Source organism: Crocodylus porosus, unplaced genomic scaffold (assembly GCF_001723895.1).
Source record: "Crocodylus porosus isolate Cpor-Errol unplaced genomic scaffold, CroPor_comp1, whole genome shotgun sequence".
Taxonomy (NCBI): domain Eukaryota; kingdom Metazoa; phylum Chordata; order Crocodylia; family Crocodylidae; genus Crocodylus; species Crocodylus porosus.
Window position 1 is genome coordinate 6,012,883 of NW_017728913.1, and position 22,226 is coordinate 6,035,108.

General features: G+C 42.0%; 1 protein-coding gene across 9 annotated transcripts in view; it reads right to left on the reverse strand.

The window, feature by feature from the left end:
- Positions 1–306: 306 nt before the first annotated feature.
- The window catches only part of ANAPC10 (anaphase promoting complex subunit 10), a 61,529-nt gene continuing 39,609 nt past the window's right edge, over positions 307–22,226 (reverse strand). For 5 of the 9 annotated variants that reach the window (XM_019534427.1, XM_019534430.1, XM_019534425.1 and 2 more), the window contains exon 5: positions 307–1,406. In XM_019534427.1, coding sequence (XP_019389972.1) covers positions 1,176–1,406 — 231 coding nt within the window. In that variant the 3' untranslated portion in view covers positions 307–1,175. The remainder of the gene's footprint in view (positions 1,407–22,226) is intronic. The other 4 variants (XM_019534429.1, XM_019534431.1, XM_019534432.1 and 1 more) reach the window with 4 other exon arrangements.

A 22,226-nucleotide genomic window follows, 5' to 3' on the forward strand; every position in this document is an offset into this window, starting at 1 on the left:
GGTAGTCATCTAATTCACAGTTTAATTTTCTTCAGTTTTTGACGGATGATTTGCAAAACTTATGGCCTAAATTTTCTCCTGATGAGGTAGAAGTTGATAGTAGCTTTCCATCAGAAGAAAGAGGGCCAATTGTGAACACTTTTTAAAATTCCATCCTTGCACTTCAGATTTTACAAAGAAAAAATTACTTTTCTGATTCCACTTTTTATGGGGGATTTACCTCCTGTACAAAACTATAAGCCACATTCAAGCGATGTATTTCTTTTTATTAATAAATAGCTCACACGTAGATTTGGGGTTTGCCCTGTGGTATGTCAAAATGTTTCAACTTTTTTATTCTCTTAAGAAACATGACTTAAGTGTGACATTGCTCAGCATTATACAGATTATTTGAATTCTTAATATTTTTTGTGATCAATGGAATCTCAAAGGGTGCTTAGAAGTGATGCAAAGGAATGGCGTCTGCACATTCCATGCATTTCTATTGTTACATTAGAATGATGTAATGGTTACAGTCTATCAGTACCAGTCATACAGAATACAGGGTTAGAAAAAGCTTACCTTCTTTCACTAAACTATTTAACTTAGTGTTTTATGTAAAAGACAGAAAAACCACAACGACTTAGCAGAAGGAAAAAAATAAAATTGAAGACTTAAAATAATACACTTCTCATCAGAAATGAGACATTCTCCATTCAACAGTGAAAATATATGCTCGATACAAGACAAATACCTTTAAAAAGAAATTTTCTACACACAGCGATAGAAGTAATAGAATCATAGTAATCTATTAAAGAATTGTGCCTAAAGAATGTTTATTAAGATCCCAAACAAACTCATAATACAAAGTAAAGTATCCTAGTGAAAAGAAAATCATCAGGAAAGTACTTTTTCCATGTTACAGGCACCACAGATATCCATTTCATACGGACACAAGTGAGAAATATCTTAATATGCTTTTTGATCATTAAAAGCATCAACATTTTGTAAGTATAATGGATAGAAAATGCAATTATCAAGCAGATTCTTAAAGTCTTTATTTAAAAACTATACAAAAAAACAGAACTGTACAGATATAATTACACAAAAATAAAAAATGTGAGAATTTTAATGAAAAGCATTGAAACATAATACTGATAACAAAAATTCTTTTTATTACTCCTTTATAAGAAGATTCACCTTATGCAACGATACATCATGAAATCAATTGTTGTACATCTGGGAAATTTTCCAATAGAGCTCTCTTCCACTGGGGTATACACTTTAATTTGTCTCATGTGAGTGTCTCTTCCATTTTGGTGATTGGCTAAAACAGCAATCTGAATCATAAAGGTGCGAATAGGCTTCTTATGAGAATCAGTTAAAGGAACATGAATCCAGCCACTTGGTTCCACTAATTCAAGCTGCTGGAAAAGAGAACAAGACAAAAAGATGTTCACAAACCATTTTACTGCAATAAAATATAAATCGCTATATATTTATATAAAAATTGCTTCACAGAGCAGTCCTGGGTGTCAAACTTTGTTACATTTTTAAAAGCACTTGAAGTAATGCTGTTCAATGCGTAAGGCTAAATTTCTGATGGTGTGAGTGGGTGGAGCTCTAGTTCCCTGACTAGAGTGTGAGCCAGCTTAGGCCAGCTAGAAGTTGTCATTTACTTGATGTTTCACTAGCCTTAAAAATAAGTCTGAAATTATCAAAAGGAACTTTAGTAGAAACTTAACAAAAAAGTGGAGCAGTATCATTTTAATGACGACATTTTATACATCTCTGATAAAGATGGAACACAATACAGAAGGTTCACCTTACAGAACAGTACATCATGAAATCAACTGTTGTACATTTCTGGACCCTCATCCTTCCAATCAGAACTCAAAATAAAATGTTTTTACTTGATTTATATATATATTCATGAAAAATGAGGGCGTTCAATACTGCTCAATTTTTTGAGGGGGTGGAAGAAAAAAAAAATATTGAAGTGATGGAGAAGATGATTGTGAGGTTTCATGACAGCGTGTGACATTGGAGTCTGCCAGGTTCCATGACTCATTTCTCTGCATTCCAACATAGGCAACTCGTCAGGTCCTGGCTTCCATTTTAACTAGACCGCATACACAAAAATCAGTAGTTTAAGCTTTTTTGGCCATGTACCCCTTTACCTACAAAATGCTAGTCATATTCCTACACTTGACACCAACAGGCGTTGACCTCAATGGCAATGCACGGCAATGAGATTACTCCATTTAGTGCAGAGGTTTTCAAACTGGGGTATGTGGTGCTTTAACAGGGGGTGTATGCCTAAATTTTAATAATGTCTGTGGAGCTTCCAATTGATCAATGTACGGTGAGTAACGTGCAGCATAGTCATTTTTTTCCTGTTTGCTCTAATACAGAAGGACAGAACGTCAAAGTGAACAAACAGTCCCGCTTGATTAACAGTTAAGCTACATCAGTGACATGACACTACATAGAAATCAGGAAAGGTGCCATATGAAAATTCAGGAATAACCTATACTTAAAATAGCCATCAAACCTCAACAATGCACAGATCAAAGAACAACAGAAAATGTACAGTTCAGTAGAAGCCATGGACAAAATTGGGAGCCACAGACAAATCAGTGCTTCAGGGCAAAGAACATTCACCCTGCTAAGCAAATGAATGTCTGCACAGAACCATGACATTTCCCTTCACAGGCAGTTTGTGTGCTTAGCTACTCAAAACCATCAGTGTTCTCTTGAAAATGCTGCACACAAAGTTATCCTAAATACACACAGAAAGCTCTTCTATGCCTCCATTTTGAGTTTTCAGACACGCATATATGAGTCCAACAATACCTCTGAAATGACTGCTGTCAGGCAACTCACCAGAATATCTGAATAATGTTCAGAAACAAGGGAAACAAATAAAAGTTTTTAATGAATAATTAAATGGTTAAATCTAAAAAACAAGGCCACTCCCATCAAAGGCTATAGGCACCCTACCAAATCATTACTGATGCGCAAAATACAACATTCTAGCAGCATTAAAATAATTTCAGTGGGAACCTCAGTGAGATGGCTACCTCCAGAAACCTCTTTCCACTTGATCATGAGAAAGGCATACCTCCTGCCCTTTCTAACGACCCTATATAAAGCAAACACATCTCTCTGCATATGGAACTTTGGCTACTTTACATATACCAATTAAATGATACGGTATTAAAAACAAGCCAGCGTGGTTAGCTAGAAGTCATATCCAGAACCATATAAATGGCTCACTGTTGCACATTTCATTTAGACGTGTCCTGACTAGGACGAATGCTATTCAGGCACGCTTGAACACCTGCTGGAAAATAAACAGCTTCTCAAGGTCTTTTATTACAAAGGGTTTGTTGTGGAACCCAGTGAGATTCTATCCGCGTAAAGTCTTGCAGAAACTGCCATTCTAGTCCTGAAGCTGTTGCGGGAATTAATCCAAGAGATCATCTCTGACCCAGCTTGTGTTTACATAGTGAGTCTCATTGAGACTATCAGCAGCCAGAGTGCGAAGTGCAAATGAAGGTGTTGGAACTATGAAAACAAAGATTTTAAAATCCATTTCATGCCGATGCAAGCACGCGAAGGAGAAGCAAAAATTTACCACTGCCTGTATGCTGGACCCTCAGTTTTTGCTCATTTAGTGCCCGTGAACAACAGGAGGGAGATGAGCATGTGCTGTTTTATGTATGTGCATACAAAACCACTATGTTAAACAAAACATGAACAGAGGTTGCGAAGTGAAGCACTCAAAAGTTCAGATATACTACAGAGTTAAGGTTGCCTGAGCAACCTTAATCCTATGCACAAGGGGACTGAATTATGATGCAGTCATAATTGTATGATCACCTCCTATTGTTCCACATGGCCCTATCTTATTTCAAGGCAAAGGAGGGACAGCATTCACTCAATAATCAGCTAATCAATATTTTGTTTTCTCCCTACTGTTAAAAACCCAGTTACATGCCTTACTGCACACCATTCAAAACCTACTCAGAAAGCAGAACTATTCATTTCTTCAAGGGTGGATTTATTTTTCCAATCTTGCAGTGAGATGAAAGGATATCAGATTACTTGGCTGTAAAATGGGGAACTGGGACAGAGTCATCAAGGTGAAGAGCCTCCTCTAATTTTAGATGCTCAATTTGAAATGCTTGGGACCCAACTTAAAAAGGGTCCTTAGCATTAAATAGCACTCCATAGCCATGTCCAGATAAACAGGGGCATGAGGTTTGTGGTGCTGCAAACTGCACACGCAGAACGTCGAAACATGCCCTGTGCTGCAAATTTGCAGTATGGGGGCAAAATTGGCCCCAGGATTTTCAGTAGCAAAAAGCACACCAGGAAAAAGTGACACAGAGCACGCTACAGTAGCATGTGTGGTGGATCAAAGGAAGCCTTGGTCCTGCAGTATGCTCCATGTGTGCCCTGCCTGCTCCAATGTGCCAGGAAGAACTGGGCAAGGGCAGTTTGCCTAGAGCAGAACAATTTGTCCTGCAACACAGAGCATGTTCAGGGGTGCGTGCTGAGGCACAAAGTAGCAGCACAAATTTGTACTGCTGCAAGCGCGTGCTCCTGCTTGTCTGGACACAGCCCGTAAGTTCAAAGACTAACTCCTATCGACTTCTGTTGCAGCTGTGTATGCTTAGCTACTCTACTAGTCCAGTAATTTGCAACCAGGGTGCTGGGGCCTTGAGGTGTGAGGATATAAGTGAGGTAGGAGGATAAGCAGTTAAGTGCAGGCTCAGAGTTGTCCCTGCCTAAATGATACCCCACCTGCACTGCCCAGTCTCGCTACGAGGAGGAAACACTATAATCTATAAATTAGTTTTAAAATTGGGTTCTGCTCAATTCACAAGAGTTATGGAGGGGTGCCCCAAGTCCAAAAAAGGTTGAGAACCATTGTACTAATCATATCTCCTAGTCTCAAGTTACATACCAGGAAACACACAGTTAGTGGCCACTTCTGAAAATCTTAATTTAAGTGATTTTCATAGCATCACATAAGAATTCTATGACAAACGGAAGAACAGAGTCTGTTTCTGCAGAGCAGCATCCAACTGTCCTAGCTAGAAAACCATCCCTTTTCACACTGTGATTGCCTCTCCTGCCTTGTTCAATCCATAGCTTCCAGCCCCTGCAGTAGACAGAATCTCTTTCACTAAACAACCTTGATTCATTCCTAGAGCAGGCCTATCCTGTGCCCTAAATAGGGCAGGGTCCTGTGGGAAAAATAGCATGGAATTACATAATTAAAGGCTATTATGATAAACATGCATAAAGAATATGCACTAAGATAGTACATTTCCTAACTTTTTAGTGTTTGATTTTGTAACCTAGATTCTTTTAATGTCGTTTTCTGGTTTGCAATGTATTTATATGTATATACATTGCAGTATACATTATGAGCAATGGTACCCACAGCAGGACTGAAATCTTGAGGGCTCAGAAGCAACACACTTTCAGGTCTCAGTTCAGTTGTCCAAGCCCAGCCCTGGCATGGTCATCAGAAGCCCAGAGCTGCAATCATGTAGACAGTCCTGCTCAGCTCCAGGTTTGACCATTCTCTGTTTGGACAGACTCGTCAGAGAATGCAACTGCTGACATCCCAGACATCTCTAATAAGTCTGTGCAAATAGTGCTTTTTCATAGGCTTATAGCATACCTTATAAAATTGGATGGATGGAGAGATAAAAAAAAGCATATCCTGATGGAAAAAACTATCATCCCCCCTGCCAAGTTTCACACCGCATGCTTCAAAGCATGGGGATCATCAAAAGAAAGGTTGGCAAATTATTTTAACACAAGCAAAACACGTTTTTCATTAGCCTTGCTGTTGCAAACATAAGAACTGTTTTGGCTGAAACTTTCCAAAAACAAAATTCATCCCCAGGAAGACACCAAGCAGTGAAAATTTCAGTTGGAACCATCAAAGTTTGGCAAAAGTTATAAACAACTAAATAAAATGCCTTATAATTGGAAGTGTCAGGTGGCACTACCCAACTCAGCTATAATTTTTTACTACTGACAGTCTCAATGGGCTGCATGGTCAGCTCCATGGCATGCGAGCAATAACCACCTATTCATATGCTGTACTTCAAATCAATTTTGCAAAGTCTCATACTTCCTTGGGAACTGCTGAGTAACCAATAAAAGTCCACTACAAAAGACACTAATATTCTAAGTGGTTTCCTGTATTTTTCCCCTCATATGTAGACCAAATCACTGAATTAGATTTACACAGCTTCTCATCACAATTAAATGTCTTCCAGCAAAATTTATGATGTCTGCTAACCAACTAATTTCTTATTAGTTTAAACAGAACAAAAGTAGAGTCTGATTTCAATCGAAGTGTCTCACCAGAAAAAGAACAAAAAGAAAAGGGTAAAGAAAAAATAGTAGTTATAAATCTCGGTTAAGTATTTTTTTTTAATCAGGGCATTTTTTTCCAGCTTTCATCTAACCTGGTATACAATGTAATGATTTAAGAGTTCATTGTCTTGCACTTGTTTGTAATAATAAACGGTTCTTTGTTGCTCAGTAATTAAGGAGCATGTATAAGAGAAAAAAAAATGAAGGAATAACAACAAAAAATACAAACTGGAAAAGTTTAATTGGCTGGACAGCCTTACTTGCTCCTATCTGCCTATTTCTCATTTTTCCTGTTCACCTGCCCACTACTCTTCGGAAATGCATGCTCCCACACTCCAATAACCCATGCTATACATTTATTTAGAAAAATCAACACACACATTGATTAAATCTTACTTCTCAAAGCACAACTGGCCCTGATTCTTCATTGCCTTGTGCATTGCAGAGTCATTTATATCTGGTCATATTCCAGAGACATTTATTCTATTTTACTGGTGTTTTACACTCAATTTTATTGGCATAAAAAACTATCCACCAGTTGAAAGATATTACAGAATCAGGTCCAATACACTTTATTAAACTTTTTAGATTGAAAGATCTACAGAGAATTCTAGAACCCCAAACTCCAAAGAAAATGTGATCTACATTGGTTTTGCTGGTCTTCTCATGCACAAGAAGATCAAATCTAATACTCGTCTCCTTCCACTGATTTAGCAAAAGAAATAACAAAATAAATTTCCCTCCAAAGATCTATTAAACCTATTTACATTAATCTCTTCTTTCAATCTTTTTTAACATCTGGGAATGGAGTTGGGCAGTAGAAGCATTGCTAAGAGGGGAAGGAGAGTGGCTGTGGGGGCAGGCAGAACACAGTGATTATGAGAACAGAGATAGCAACAAAGCTGAACAGGTTGTGGATGGGGAAGAAAAATTAGAAGTGAAAGAGAGGAGTGGGGCAGACTGACAGGTAGAAACACCAGCCGGGAGACTGCAGCAATGGTCTTGTCAGAGGAAGAGGAATTTGAGAGGGCAAATGAATGCTGTATGTAAGCAAGATGCCAGTTGATATGGACTGTATGGAGGCAAGCAGAGGAAAAGGAGACTGCTTCTGGTCAGCTATTCAGATGAAACAATTTCAGAGTGCCACAATCCCTTCCAGGTCAGAACCTGTTCCAACACATGAGGTTAAGCGGTCTTAATGCTTCCCGAGACAATTTATTTTATGAATTAACTAGCATGTCAGCTCACAATTACTCTGACTCTGTGGCACACTGTGTTGAAGCAGAAGTTGGGTGGAATTCTACTCCCCCTGGCTACAACACAGCTCCTCTGTGGCTGTGCTCCACCCAAACACCTGGAACAGCACCCACTGCTAAAAAGGTAGTAGGGACACCTAATTTGCACACACCTTGATCCTAGCATCATTTCTGCTCTTATCCTGCAACTTCCACATCCTATAGCCCATGGGTGACTCGTACCTCCTGATCCTGAGGCAGCACCAGAGGCAGATGGCCGACCAGGGGGGATCTTCTTTTGGCGCTCCCACATTCTCTGGGCAGCACCGGCCGTCAGCCCCCACTCCCCAGCTGGTGAGGGCCAATCTCAGGGAGGGAACGCGTCCCTCATATATGTCACCTGTGCTACAGCCTTCTTTACAGGTATAGTGCCCTACTCGACTCTTACAGTGAGTGTACCTCAGCACAGCCCTGCTTCAGGGCACGAGCAGTACACAGCATGTCCCATGATACAAGTCTTCACCATTACTTATTTTTACCCACTAGAGCTAATTCAACAGTCCTGTCAGGAAAAATGCTTACAGTAGAGGTGGGCAATTATTTCGGCTGCAGGGACACTTAACAAGTTTTGGTGAGCTGTCAAGGGCTGCAAGCGTAGCACTGCTCCTTGACAGGTGCCCCGGCTTCAGTCGCCTTCTTGGGGCTAGATGTTCCACTCCCTAACCTCTAGCCTTTGCCACCCGAAGACCCTCCCCTTATCCCAGAAGTATTCCTTTAGCAAGGGGGTTTGCCATCTTGGAACTGGAAAAAAAACAAATTATATACTACATATCAAACACCTACAGTAACATACTTTAATTTTATTTAAAAATTATATACAGGCATACCTCGTTTTATTGCGTTTCGCTTTATTGCACTTCGCAGATATTGCGTTTTTTTTACAAATTGAAGGTTTGTGGCAACCCTGCATCGAGCAAGTCTATTGGCACCATTTTTCCATCGGCACCATTTTTCCAACAGCATTTGCTCGCTTCGTGTATCTGTGTCACATTTTGGTAATTCTCGCAATATTTCAAACTCCAATTTTGAAAGAAGTTCTACTGTGGGTAAAATGCTATCAAACAGCATCGCATGCTCCAGAGAAATCTTTCGTGAAAGGAAGAGTCAATCGATGTCGCAAACTTCATTGTTGTCTTATTTTAAGAAATTACCATAGCCACCCCAACCTTCAGCAACCACCACCCTGATCAGTCAGCAGCCATCAACATCGAGGCAAGACCCTCCACCAGCAAAAAGATTATGACTCGCTGAAGGCTCATATGATGGTTAGCATTTTTTAGCAATAAAGTATTTTTAATTACGGTATTTACATTCTTTTTTTAGACATAATGCTATTGCACACTTAATAGACTACAGTATAGTGTAAACAACTTTTATATGCACTGGGAAACCAATAAAATTCATGTGACTCGCTTTATTGCGATATTCGCTTTATTGTGGTGGTCTGGAACCGAACCCACAATATCTCCGAGGTACGCCTGTATATTTGTCCCGATTTGTGTGCATTTGGGCCACGTACATAGAGGTGATTGCATAATAGTTAGGAATGAAGTCTTACTCTTGTATATTGTGGGGTGCGGTGGGCATGTGGGATGTGTGGGGGTGTGTGCATGGGGTTTGTGGGGGGCTGTGGGTATATGTGTATGTGGGGAAGGATGTGTGGGGGGAACACATAGGAATGTAGTCTGTGGGGCTTGGGGGGGAGGGTGGCTGGAGGGTGTGTGTGTGGGGGGGGGCCCTATAAACACAGGCCCCTCACACACACACCCCACCATTGTGCAAAGCCCCTGCCACCAGCAGGCTGTGAGCCCAAGGCACTCTGCCTGCAGCAGGCAGAGCCCCCTGGTTGGTGCACGGTCCTGGCGAGCTGCAGGGCTGCACATGGAGAGGCCGCCAGGTCTATTGTATGGGGCCCATATGCCCCAGCCCTGTGCCACCAGGGGGAGTCCCGTACGTTAAAGTTGGCAGTGTAGATCATGGGCTCGACTAGGGTGGCAGGGAGAGGGGCAGAGCCGGCCCAGCTCCATACTGTGGAGCACCCCACCATTCCCCATGACTTACACATGGCAGTGAGCATGGCTGAGCCACCTGCGCTATCACACAGGGTTCCCCACAGAGGCACACAGCTAGAGCAGAGTGCCTGGGAACTGCACGTGAGCCCCATGAAGTCCCACATAATGGAGCCAGCTGGATCCCGCACCCCCACTGGCCCAAGCTCTGCACTCCTGCCACCCCACCCTGGGCACCTGCTGGCCTCACAGCTCATGCTCCCACCTGCTGCTGCCATGCCCCTGCCACATCCCTCCTGCCCACTCACTCACTGCCACTTCCCCCACCTGCCCGCCACCACCGCCCATGCCTCTCTGCCGCCACCACTTCCTCCACCCACCACTGCCCTTCCCCTACTGTTTCCCTACCTTCCTGCCCACCGCTGCTCCTTGCCCTCATAGGCTGCTGCTCTCCTACCTGCGGGGCTGGGGTCAGGGCTCTCCTGCAGATACAGGTGGGAGCACAGCCCACATTGCCCCTGCAGGAGTGAGTGGGGCTTGATCCCGTGCAAGGGCCAGATATAGTGAATTGGCAAGCACCCACCTGCAGGCTGGATGAAGTTGCCTAGCGGGCCAGATCTGGCCCACAGGCTGTGTTTTGCCCACCAGTGGCTTACAGGCTGAAGAAATGAGTAGTATGTAAATGAACCCTTACTTTTATACAACAGTTTCAATTATCCACACCAGTTATGACAAAGAGTTGCTAGTAAATCAAACACTTTGGTTTATATGATGTATATGAAGTTTTTCAGTTTGTTGATCATGTTTCAATTTTTCTTCAAATCACTGAGAGTTCCCTTTCTTTTAGTTATTATTGTCCTCACTTGTACAACCTACCATGCAGGTTATGGAAATGGAACTGCTAGGATCAGCAATGTTCAGATAACAGACTCTCTACCATACTTGATCCTATTTAACTGTAGTACTCTGTCCTTTTTTAGTCTGTCTCATATGCTGCATGCATTCTCTCTAGGACCTTTCAGCAACTGTTGTATTTTCAAAAGCCATTTTATTTTATTTTTTTATCTGTTCCACAAACTTTCAAGACTGCATCTTCCTATTCCATTACTATTACTATTAATGGTAGAGGTATTTTCAGATTCTTGCACTATTGTTATGACAAAAATCTTTGAAATCAGATGCAATGATTAGAGTATTTCTAGGTCCTGTTCTGGTTCTTAGCAGAGAATTTAAAAAAAAAATCCCCAAACTTTTCAAAACAGCAGGTGTTCTCAATAAATAAAGCACTCTTTCAAGAAAAAGACTGAAATAAAAATCAATTCCAAAAGAAATAAATCGTATTTTCAGACATAAGGTGTTTATCTATATAGAGATTCTCTCCAGTATGAGAGATCAAACATTGGAAAGATTCTTTTTTCTATTCAGCTGTGCTTTCCTGCAACTGTGCTTATAGTTCTTGACAATAAGCAGTAGGAAGAAAAAGATGCCCAGGATCCAAAAGGTGGTCTTTTTCCATCATTGCTATGTCCCACAGTGTAGCTATAACAATTTAGACTCAGCAGGCTTCTGCATAACTCCAGTACTGGAACTGTCAACACATGAAGTAGCAGATTCTGGGTGCCAGCCATCTCTTCACTTAGGAAGGAAGAGAACCAGTTAATAGCAATGATGCACCAGTTCCAGAAAAAGAGAGAAGCAGATCCAAAAGAAACTTCAGAAGTTCCAAGTGAGTCAAAGGAGGGACACCACAAGAGCAACTTTACAAGAAACACAGAAGCAGGCTCAAAGAGCCCACTGTAAGAAGCAAGCTTTTTCTCTAATACCTCCTTAGGTGGTCGCTGCTGTAACTTAGTGGTCATCATCAGTCACTTCCCTTAAACGGTTAAAACATCTCCTTTTCAGTCCACTATCCACTAGGTAAGAGGAACTTCTATTTGTTCAAGTAGAGTTCCATGAAACATCTAGAGCTGTGATTCTCAACCAGAGTGCGGCAGCACCCTGGGATGCCTTGAGATCCTTTCAAGGGTACCACCCGAGGTTAGTGTTGTTAGGTGTGCAAACATGATTCAGCCCAGCAATTTCAAATTGGAATCCATACTGTTTACAACGTTTTGACTTGTTATGGTCTTTGCAACAAAAAAGCCACCCATTTTTGTAGTAAAAAAACTCAAGTGAAAATGAAGATCTAGCTTTTTTTGAGGAGTACTCTTTGAGTTTAACAAGGTGTCTTTAATCTAAAAAGGTTTAGAACCACTGGCCTAGAACAATGGTTCCCAACCTTTTTTGTACTAAAATCCATTTGTAGACAACGATGGGCAGTCCCAACCCAGTAAATAATTCAACTAGAAAACAGTCCCCTGGCCCTGCTCTCACTCCCAACCTGCCCCCACACCCCATCCCCCCAGTGTGTGGGGTAGCAGGTGAGCGGGTGAGGCATAGGCAGCTCCAAGCAGCCTCTTGCAGCCTGGAACTCTGCCAGCGTGAAAGGGAATACCCAGAGTTTCCTAAGTTTTTCTCTTTTAAAGGAGAATCCATTTTTAAAGTTTGTTGATCCATTTTTGAAGTTTGTTCATGACCCTTTCATATATTCTAGCAACCCACTTCTGGGTCACAACCCATGGGTTGAGAAAAGCTTGTCTAGAGGACAGCAATTCCCTTCCCAAACTAGATTCAATAGCGGTTTCAGCAGACCTGAGTGTATCTACTGAAGCAGTTGTATTAGTTGCTCCAAAAATTGAAAACATAGTACCAGACAGAAATCCCTTGTGAATAATAGTTTCAGATAAATTGAAGGAAAGAGAGTGTGCAGGAGTAGGGAATCCAAAATACAGAGAATGAGGCAGAAGTATGTAAAAGTATGCCCTGCTTTGAGCAGGTGGTTGGACTGGATGACCTCCTAAGGTCTCTTCCAACTCTAGTTTTCCATGATTCTAAATAATCCTTGATAAGGATTTCTAGCTACTCTCTCTTCCTTCAAACAACAAGTGCCTATACTTTCAAGAAAAGGTGCAATTTGACTAAAGGAATGACTAAACATATAAACAGAATAGTAAGCTGTACATGAAACTGACTGACATAAAAAGTGCTGTAACAAATGTTTTTGGCACAAAAATGAGGATTATGAGTCCAAAGAATTATAAAAGTTCATTACACTAAGGACACTACGAAAGGGATCTTAAGAGTACCAGTAGACTAAAAAAAAATTGTTTATGTTTTGCAAATGCCATACACGCGAGGCAGATTGCAGATAGACCTTAAACTTGACTTCTAGTTATTCACTCAGTTTGCACAAGTTTTTGCACAGTCTAGTTCAGAACTATTTGTACTACACTGTATTTACTGATTTAAGTGTTCAAGCATGCCTTTATGATGAACTTGAACCAACTGGAGACTGGCTCCATGTCAGTATAAGAAACTTTCTAAATGAGCCAAACAAAACCCTCCCCCAATTTTCATCCATCGCCATTTCACAATTCAGAAAAAATATGATAAAATTAGACATTCTTTATAAACATGGCTTGATGGTTACCTGGAGCTTAGAGAGGCAGGTTAGCTGTGTTAGTCTGAAGGCAAGGAAGATTTGCACCCTATAGAATAACTGAATCGGGGCATAAGCTCTCATGAGCCAGATCTGGACTGTGGGGCTCCTTACAGGCCAGATCCAGACACAACAGCAAGACAAGTGGTAGCAGCATGGGGATTTATGTAGCTTTTGCTCACCACCTCCCACTATCCCGTCACTAAGTACAATGCATAGTGCTCAACAAAAGTTAGTAGGTTACACCATTTGTTAAGATGGCCTAACGTTTAGAATATGTCTGTTGCCGGAAATACGATGGCAGACTGTCTGAACACTTTGGTTCTGTTAATAAGGAAGTAAGGCTCTGGAAACATCCATCGTACATCATTTTTGCAGGATAGAGAATGATTTTGGGAGAAGACAGATTTACTCATTGCTTCAGATGGAGTGTTGAGACCAAATGAGGGGTGACTTTAGGTGTAAGTTTCAACATGATCATATTACCACTAGGTGACATACACAGAGTGTGAGAGAACATCGAAAGCACCTGGGCCTCTCACACTCTGCTACTTAAAGCAAAAGCAAATCAGAAACACAGTCTTCAAAGCAAAGCAAGGGCTTTCTGAAGGTAAGTCAAAAAGGAGGTCCCATAAGAGGGGTCAAGAGGACAGTGGTAAAGCCTAGACAGAAACAGACAAGTATGTAGGTCCTTGAGGAATTTCTCTACCATAAGGTAGGACACAGTACAAATACAAGAATGGATTATACGCCAAGATTGTTGTCATGGACCTTAACTGAACTAGACAAAAGGCCACAGAATTTCAGAAGTAGCAAGTAACCAAGGATCTTTGTTACTAAAAGCTGCATAGAGTTCAGGCCATGTTAAACAATCCATACAAAGAATCACTTAATTTTGGTAAGTGTTTCCTGTATAGGTCTTCCAGCTCTGTAGCAAGATCTCTTGGACTTGCCTGGAGAAGTCCCTGTCCATGGTACTTGTCATGATCCAACTGGTTAGCATCCAACTGGTCAAATGCAGGGATACTGGGTTCAGACATAGGCGATGCAGAGGGAGGCGGAGGGGGCATATACCCACCCAGATTTTTGCGCCCAAAGCAAGATGCAGGGCTGCAGCCTGGCCAGATAAGCTCTGGGCAGGAGACACCTCTGCGGCCCAGTGAGCAGAAGGGAGCGCTGTGCCCAGCAAAGTGAGATGCCCCCTGCCTGCCCAGCAGCAGAGGGGTGCACAACTGCACTGCCGCCACCACTACCCCTCACCTTGGTGACCATGGCAGCACAGTGCTCCCTGCTGCCTGCCAGGCCACAAAGGGCAGCTCCTACTCGGAGCTGATCTGGCTTGGCTGCAACCCCCTTCTCAACTGTGGCTGCAGAAATTACGTGCCCCCACCCACCTCATTCATTGCCTATGCCCACTCCTCCACGCACCCACCCATTCCCTACATGCTCACTCCCTTCCTCACACACTGGGGGCTGAGGATGGGAAGCATCAGGTAGGGAGTGAGAGGTATCAGCAGGGCTGAGGGGGTAGGGGACTTTCGGTTGGGAGTGAGGGGCACTGTCAGGGCCAGGGGGTGAGGGTCAGGAATGAGGGACACCAGAAGGGCTAGTGAGGTTGGGGGGACTATTAGTTGGGAGTGAGGGGCAACAGTATGGGAAGGGACACTGGCATCTCAGGGTTGCTCAGCCCTATAAAGCAGCAGGGGGACAACCGCAACTGGATCTGTGTCCTGATAAGTGAAGGGGGCAGGGAGAGCTCTGATCTTCTATGATAAAAAGAACCAAAAATGAAATGCCAAGATATACGGGTATCTAGAATTTATTTTATTATAATGATTGAGGCACTGGTAGACTTCCATATTGCTTTAAAATTGTATAGGTATCAATAAAACATTGTGTTCAACTGATACCTGTATATATATAGTGGTGTTTCATTTTAATAGTGGAAAAACCTGGGTTGTGGGTTTTTAAATTGGAGAATTTTGGATTTTTAAACAGAGAAAACTAGGATACCTGGTGATTAGGAACAGTCAGGTTAGCATGGACTCACCAAGGGCAAGATTCAAACTCAGCAAGTTTGCAGATGACACCAAGCTGGGAGGCATAGTACACACACTGAAAGATAAGGCTAGGATTCAGAGAGACCGTGACAGATTGGACCAAAAGAAATCTCCTGATGTTCAATAAGGACAAGTGTAGAGTCTTGCACTTAGGATGGAATAATCCTGTGTGTGGGTATAGACCACAGACTGACTAGCTCAGCAGCAACTCTGAAGAAAAGGACCTGGGGGTTACAGTGGACAATAAGCTAAATATGAGCCAACAGTGCACCCTTGTTGTGCAGCAGGCTAATAGCATAAAGGCTGCATTAGTAGGAGCATTGCTAGTAGATCAAGGGAAGTGATTCTTCCCCTCTATTTGGCACTGGTGAGGCCACATTTGGAGTACTGTATCTAGTTTTGGGTCCTTCACTACATAAAGGACTTGGACAAACTAGAGAGAGCCTAATGGAGGGCAGTGAAAATAGCTAGAGGGCTGGGGAACATACTTTAATCTGAGGTAACTGGTTTTATTTAGTCTGAAGAGAAGACCGAGGTGGGATTTAATAGCAGCCTTCAGCTACCTGAAGAGGGGTTACAAAGACAATGGTACTGGACTGCAAGGAGCAGTGGTCCCAAGTTGCAGCAAGGGAAGTTGAAATACAAGAGGATGGTAGTAAGCACTAGAACAGGTTACCCTGCAAGGTTGTGTAATCTCCATCACTGGAGGTTTTTAAGGACCCAGGTAGACAAAGTCTTTGCTGGGATGATCTAATTGGGGGTGGTCCTGCTGTTTTATACTTAGAAAAATAGTTTTGTACATTTCTAAGATGACTGGCTGGGCAAGCAGAAAGAGGCTCTTCACTACATTTTGCTGAGACCTGACTTGATCAGTCAGTTGTCAAGGAAAGGGTAGACAGAAATTCCCCATTTTCTGATGCACAGTTACCACTGCCAGCTGTTTTGTGAAGACTCTACACTGTGGAAAGTCCAACTGGCAATACCTCGTACTAGTCGTAGTTTGGCCTGACTGCCAAATCTCAGCTCCTTCCTGCTAGTTGGTGGATAGCTATGCAGAAGGACATTTTCCCACAGCCCTTACATGGCTTTGAAAATATTACCTGCAGTATCTTTGAGTTACCTGCATTCAAAATTTGGCAAAAACTACTTGATACTCTCAGAGCCCTTCCTTAAACTGCATTCACAGTGTTTAAACATGTGTACTATAAATTTATATAAGTTCATGAAACCAGACTTCTCTTAACACCAGTTTGAATTTTGGGCAGCTGAGATTGTAAAGGTCAATCCAAACTCCAAAGAAAGGAAGCTAATTTAAGCTCCGTGCCATCATACTCCCCACTCCCTCTAGATACCTTAGTAGATAGCTCACACAGCAAAAAGTGGGGGGAAAGGGAATCCCTTGCTATTAGACATCTACAATGCATTATAACAGGGAACAAACTGGTAGACTGCGGTCTATTAATTTACCTTATACTTCTTCTGCGTCTATTCTGCTATCCAGTAGGGCAGGCCAGCTACTCTTGAGCCACAGTGAAATTGATTGTCCATTCTCTCCTCTCTGCTTTTCCTCAAAAGTCTCTCAATATTTATTCCAGCTTTTTGGACAGGTCGAACTAGACTCAACATTAAAAATGTCAAAGGGTAACTAGTATATTTAGCCGCCCATCAATTCTAAAAAGAGAATTTGTGACAATTATCTGTTTAGCTCTGAAACGTTCAGCCATTTATACAACTGTATGCATTAATCATATAGGTAAATCTTTTCCAGATTTGCTAACGTTCACATTTTTGCAAACCTATTAGCTCTTTTCAAAACACTGCCAGATTTCCAGCCTCTTAAAATGGAAAATCTGGCTATCAGGGATGCTTCCAAACACGTGCATATTTTTAAGCTTTGATTGGGCCTCTTACAATTTTTAGATCATATAAAATATCTTTAGCTCACATGGAAGACACTATCAAGATAATCAAGTATGTAGTCACGTAGTAAAGCACAATACCTACTTGGTGAGACATGACAGTTAAAGCATTATTTACTATGTAAAATCCTTGGTACTATCAGGGTGTTCACCTGATATTCATTCTGAAAGCAGAACAGGAATTTTACTTTTATTCTTCCCCTGCAACTTACCAACCAAAAGTAGTGAATTAACTTAGTTTGACACCACAGATAAAAGAAACAACAACAGTGAACTTTGGTTTCATTATCTGGTCCATTCCCAGAGCAGTATAGATATCACCTTCTCAGCACAAACTGTAAAGTTACAATATTGTTAATTTCCATGTTTTCATTGCAAATCTCATTAAAACTGACTGAGCATTTGTTCTAAAACACAACACTTTTTGCTTTCAAACTTGTGAACTGCTATCCTTATCCAAAATGGCATCTGTCATTATTATCATCATAGGGGGGACCAGAAGGGTTTGGGAGATACCTGTTTCCCCTAGTGCCCCCTGGCATAACAAGGAATAATGGCCACAAGTTGTTGGAGAGTAGGTTTAGATTAGACATCCATAAGAACTACTTTATAGTCAGGGTGGCTAGGATCTGGAACCAACTTCCAAGGGAAGTGGTGCTGGCTCCTACCCTGGGGGTCTTTAAGAGGAGGCTTGATGCCTACCTAGCTGGGGTCATTTAAGCCCAGTTTTTTCTCCTGCCCAGGCAGGGGGTTGGACTTGAAGATCTACAAGGTCCCTTCCAACCCTGCTTCTATGATTCTATGATCATCAACAGGAGCGAAGCCACAAGCCAACCTCGGCAAGATGGCCACCATTATCACCTATGTTTTTTAATCAGGCTAAATCAGATTGCTTTTAGAGAAAATGGAGGACTGGCCTGTCAGGGCACGTAGGATGGAACCACGGGAAAGGGAAAATGTTTTATAAAACAAGACAGGAAATAAGGAGCGGAAAACTGACACTGTGCAGAGGAATGTGTTGGAGCCGAGAAGGAGAACACAAGGGGGAAGGAAACTAAGGGAAAACCTGAACTAAGACGTTCTTGGACATTGGGTTCCGCTGTTCTACTTAGGAAAATTCAACTTTCAGAACGTATATCCACTGCACAGTGACTAATTACACCCAGCAATACTTTCAGCATTAAGTTACTAAGCTAGTATTGCAAAACTTGAAAAAATTGCACTCCCAATACCGGCAGTTCCATGTGTTCAGTTTCTAACAGATATAATGAAACCAGAATCTGTTTTTGAAAGTGAAAAAAGGCTCATAATTTACTTTTTAAATTGTTTGGCCATACCCAGGAAGCCTGTCTAGACATAGCTACAGCTAAATTATACCAATGTGAGTAATTTGAAAAAAAAAAAAAAATCAAGTTACACAATGCATATTAAAGGTTTTAAAATTTATAAAAGACAGCAACATCAAATTAACTACCTAAATTCCACGGTGCTTGTGTTGGGTCAGAAAATATGTATTAAATGTGAATTAGCAGGTGCAAAGAGAAGCATTACTGAGAGGTCAGAGCAGGTGCCATCATACCAGCATTTACTTTGCTCCGAAGTTCTGGACCCCCCAGAATATATGACCAGAATGATTAGGAAGGCAGACAACTTCTGTCCATCGGTAAAATGGAAGATTTCTATTTTCTCCCAACTGTGGTTTCTTAAACAGAGCTTACTCAAAGGAACAGTTATTGTTTAGGCTTAGGTAAATTACATCCAGAACGAAGAGTGTACAAATGATAGCCCTGTTCAAAATACTCAAAGGAACAAAAAACTAAAGGAAAAAAGTTTCTCTGTACTTAGTGCAAACCTCTTTGGAGTTATGAGCAAAGATCTGCATTTTCTATTCACCACAGAAAAACACGGTAAAACCTGGATTGTCTCCTTCAACAGAGAAAAATGAATCGAACAGCAAGCTTCCTGCTGCAGACTGAAAGAGATCCAGCCTGCAAGGGGCTGGGGGGAGCGGGAGGGCAATCAGGCAGGGGACATCATGTGCATGTGTGTGCACATGCATGCATGTGGCAGCCAGACAGCACGAGAGCAGCTACGTGCAGGTGAGTCTGGGGGGCAGGGGAAGGGAACTGAAGCCCTTATAATGAGGGAAGGAAGGACTTGGGCAGGGCTAGGGCTGGGAGCACTGCCCAGCCAGGGCGGTGCGTGGGGTCTGGAGCAGGAATGCATAGCTGCAAGGCCTGGGCAGAGCTGTGGGTGCCTCGTTCTGAAGGTGGCAGTGTGCTGGTTCCCCACTGCTATGTGTATTGCCAGGAGGGGAAGACATGGGGAGGACATGTGTCCACCAAATTTGTGCGCAGGGTGGGGGCAAATGCAGGCTAGTGGCTGTAGGCTCAGGGATCCCCCACCCAGTTGCCATCCATGGCTGAGTGGGCGGGACACAGCAGGGCAGAGCAGGAAATTTTGTGCTGCGGCTGGGAGCCCTGCGCCACCATGGCAAGGCATCCCCTGCCTGCCTGGAAGCAGCGAGGGTGGTAGTGTGGAGTTGTGCCCCCCACTATTGCCAGACGAGCAAGGAGCACCTTCCTCTTTCCTGTTCCTGAGCACCATGCCACTTCCCTTCACCATTGGGCTATGCCCCACACTAAAAGTTAACTGGTAATCCATTACCAGTACAAATATACTTATCGTTCAAACTTTTAAATTTTTAACCTTTCACGTTCCTACCTTCCCATGTTATAGGTAAGCGGTCCCCAATCTGTGATACAGGTAACACCAGTGGTACACAAACAACCTGTCAGCGGTATGCATTAACAAATTTATTACGATTACTTTGTATGACAAAAGTTTGCCCATGGAATTTAAGGTTGAACTGAAAAATTTGCTGGTGGTTCTTAAAGTTGTATCGCTTTAAATCTGTGGTGCACAACCTGTCAGAGTTTGTCACTGTTATAGACTGTTAAACATGGTTTCAAGAAATGTAAACATTCTTATTGCAGAGCACAGATTTTTTTTTTTTTAAAAGGAAAACTAAGTGTTTCTGGATGTAAACTTCTATTTCAATTCTGAATTATATGACTGCATCCAGAATGGGCACACCTGTCAACTTCATCACTTGCAGAAAGGAAAATTTATTCGTGCCGATCTGAATGTTTAATGAAAACCAGGAAATTAAAGGCCATGGATCTATTACAATAGGACTTTCACAGATGAAATGTGCCTCCAGGGTAGAAAACTGGATAGTCATAATAAAGGATAATCCTAACTGAAGTAAGTTATATATTCCCTATCTTCCCCTGGACATTAAGCCATGGAAAAATCTTTTGCCAAAAATATGCTGCTGGGTAAAGCTTGGATGACTAATATATAGAACTGGAGAAATATACATAACGATGACCACATGACTACTTAACAAAACTAATTTCACAAGACAAGACATCGTTGCCTAGAATTGCCAGCTTAGACATTGTCATCCCATCAAAAAGTCAAAAAGTTCTTGAGAGCCCAGTGGCCCTAGGACCATTAGCATGGTTAAGAGACATTCTCTAGCCAACAGCACAAAGGAGAGTGCTCTAAAACTATAGAGCAGAGTTCAAAACTCATGCCTTTGGCTCTATGGTGGCCTTACCTGATCTGCCTTTATACCCTGTGATGTCCGACTAAAAAAAAAAAGTAATCCTTCAATTTATTTCAGAAATGAATGCTGTGAGGACTACTTGCCTGAAATAAGCGTAATAACTGGTCTCATATGAGATAAACCCCCACTTTATGAACTTTGCCAATTAGAAACAGTAGCTATACAATGTCCATTTTACTGACAAGAAAGTATAGTGACACGTGCCACAGGGGCTAAACCAAGTTTTGAAAGACCCAAAACAAGGTTTGAATGTCGTACTTCACAAATTTGTGGGGCTGGAATCAAGATTGTCGTTCTATGGAAGAACAGCTTGTTGAGTTCATACAAACGTCCTCTTCTTGAATATACTGAGAAGATTAAAGCTTTGACCTTTTGTTTGGACACTTTAATACAGCCACATCAAAGCCCTCCTGGAGAAATTCAAGCCTCTCATTCGTTTAAAGTAGTAGTTAGAACAGTGATTTACTTCAGCTAGTATAATGAATTCTACTTGCTGACTTATTTCTAGGGTCCATAAGGGATGATAACTTCGTGCAAGAATGCATGATCTTGTACTGAAAGACTGTTTTTTGAAAAAAAGCAAGCTTCCTCACAGAGACAGCCACTTTGGAAGCCTACCATGAGAACTTGTTCAGATGCCAAAATAAAATGGAGGATACCATGTGTTAAGCAGTGGGTTATATTGCTCCAACTTGATGCAGAGGATTCATATATTAGCATTGTCATAGATTGCTTGAGACTAGGAATGAGACAAAACTGTGACTATGATTTTTACACAATGCCACACATCATGCCCTTTTTCGAGACTGTCCAGTGACATTTTGACCAAAGCTTTTGATAGCCATTTCTTCTCAAACTGAAAAAGCACAACACCAGGCAGGTGTAAGGAATCTGATTTCAGATAGGGCTGGTGGGGGAAACCAGGCAGGCAGCTTTGATGCAACTGAGGATAGCTACTCCTCATGTCTCAGCACTTCACATTTTCCAGCTATCATTTGCCAAGTGGTATTTTTTCCTTGGACTTCTGTTTGCCATGCAAATGGTATTCCCTTTACAGTATCTGACAAGAGCCAGGATTGTAAAACTACCTTTCCAAAGACTCTATGAGTAGCTTCAGCTTTCCGTAGTTTCCCACCTATCACTTAGAGAGTTGGGAACCAATTTGCATACCTGTATAAGACAGATTTATTTGTGACTTTTTTTCCCCCTTTTTTTTAAAAGGGTTCAGAGGACCATATTAGCAATACTGAACACCCATGCTAGCACTGCCTACTAAAACATACAGACACCTAGTTTCATAGTAGCTAGAGTCGGAAGGGACCTAGGTAGATCATCTAGTCCGACCCCCTGCCTTGGCAGGAAAGAGCACCGGGGTCAGATGACC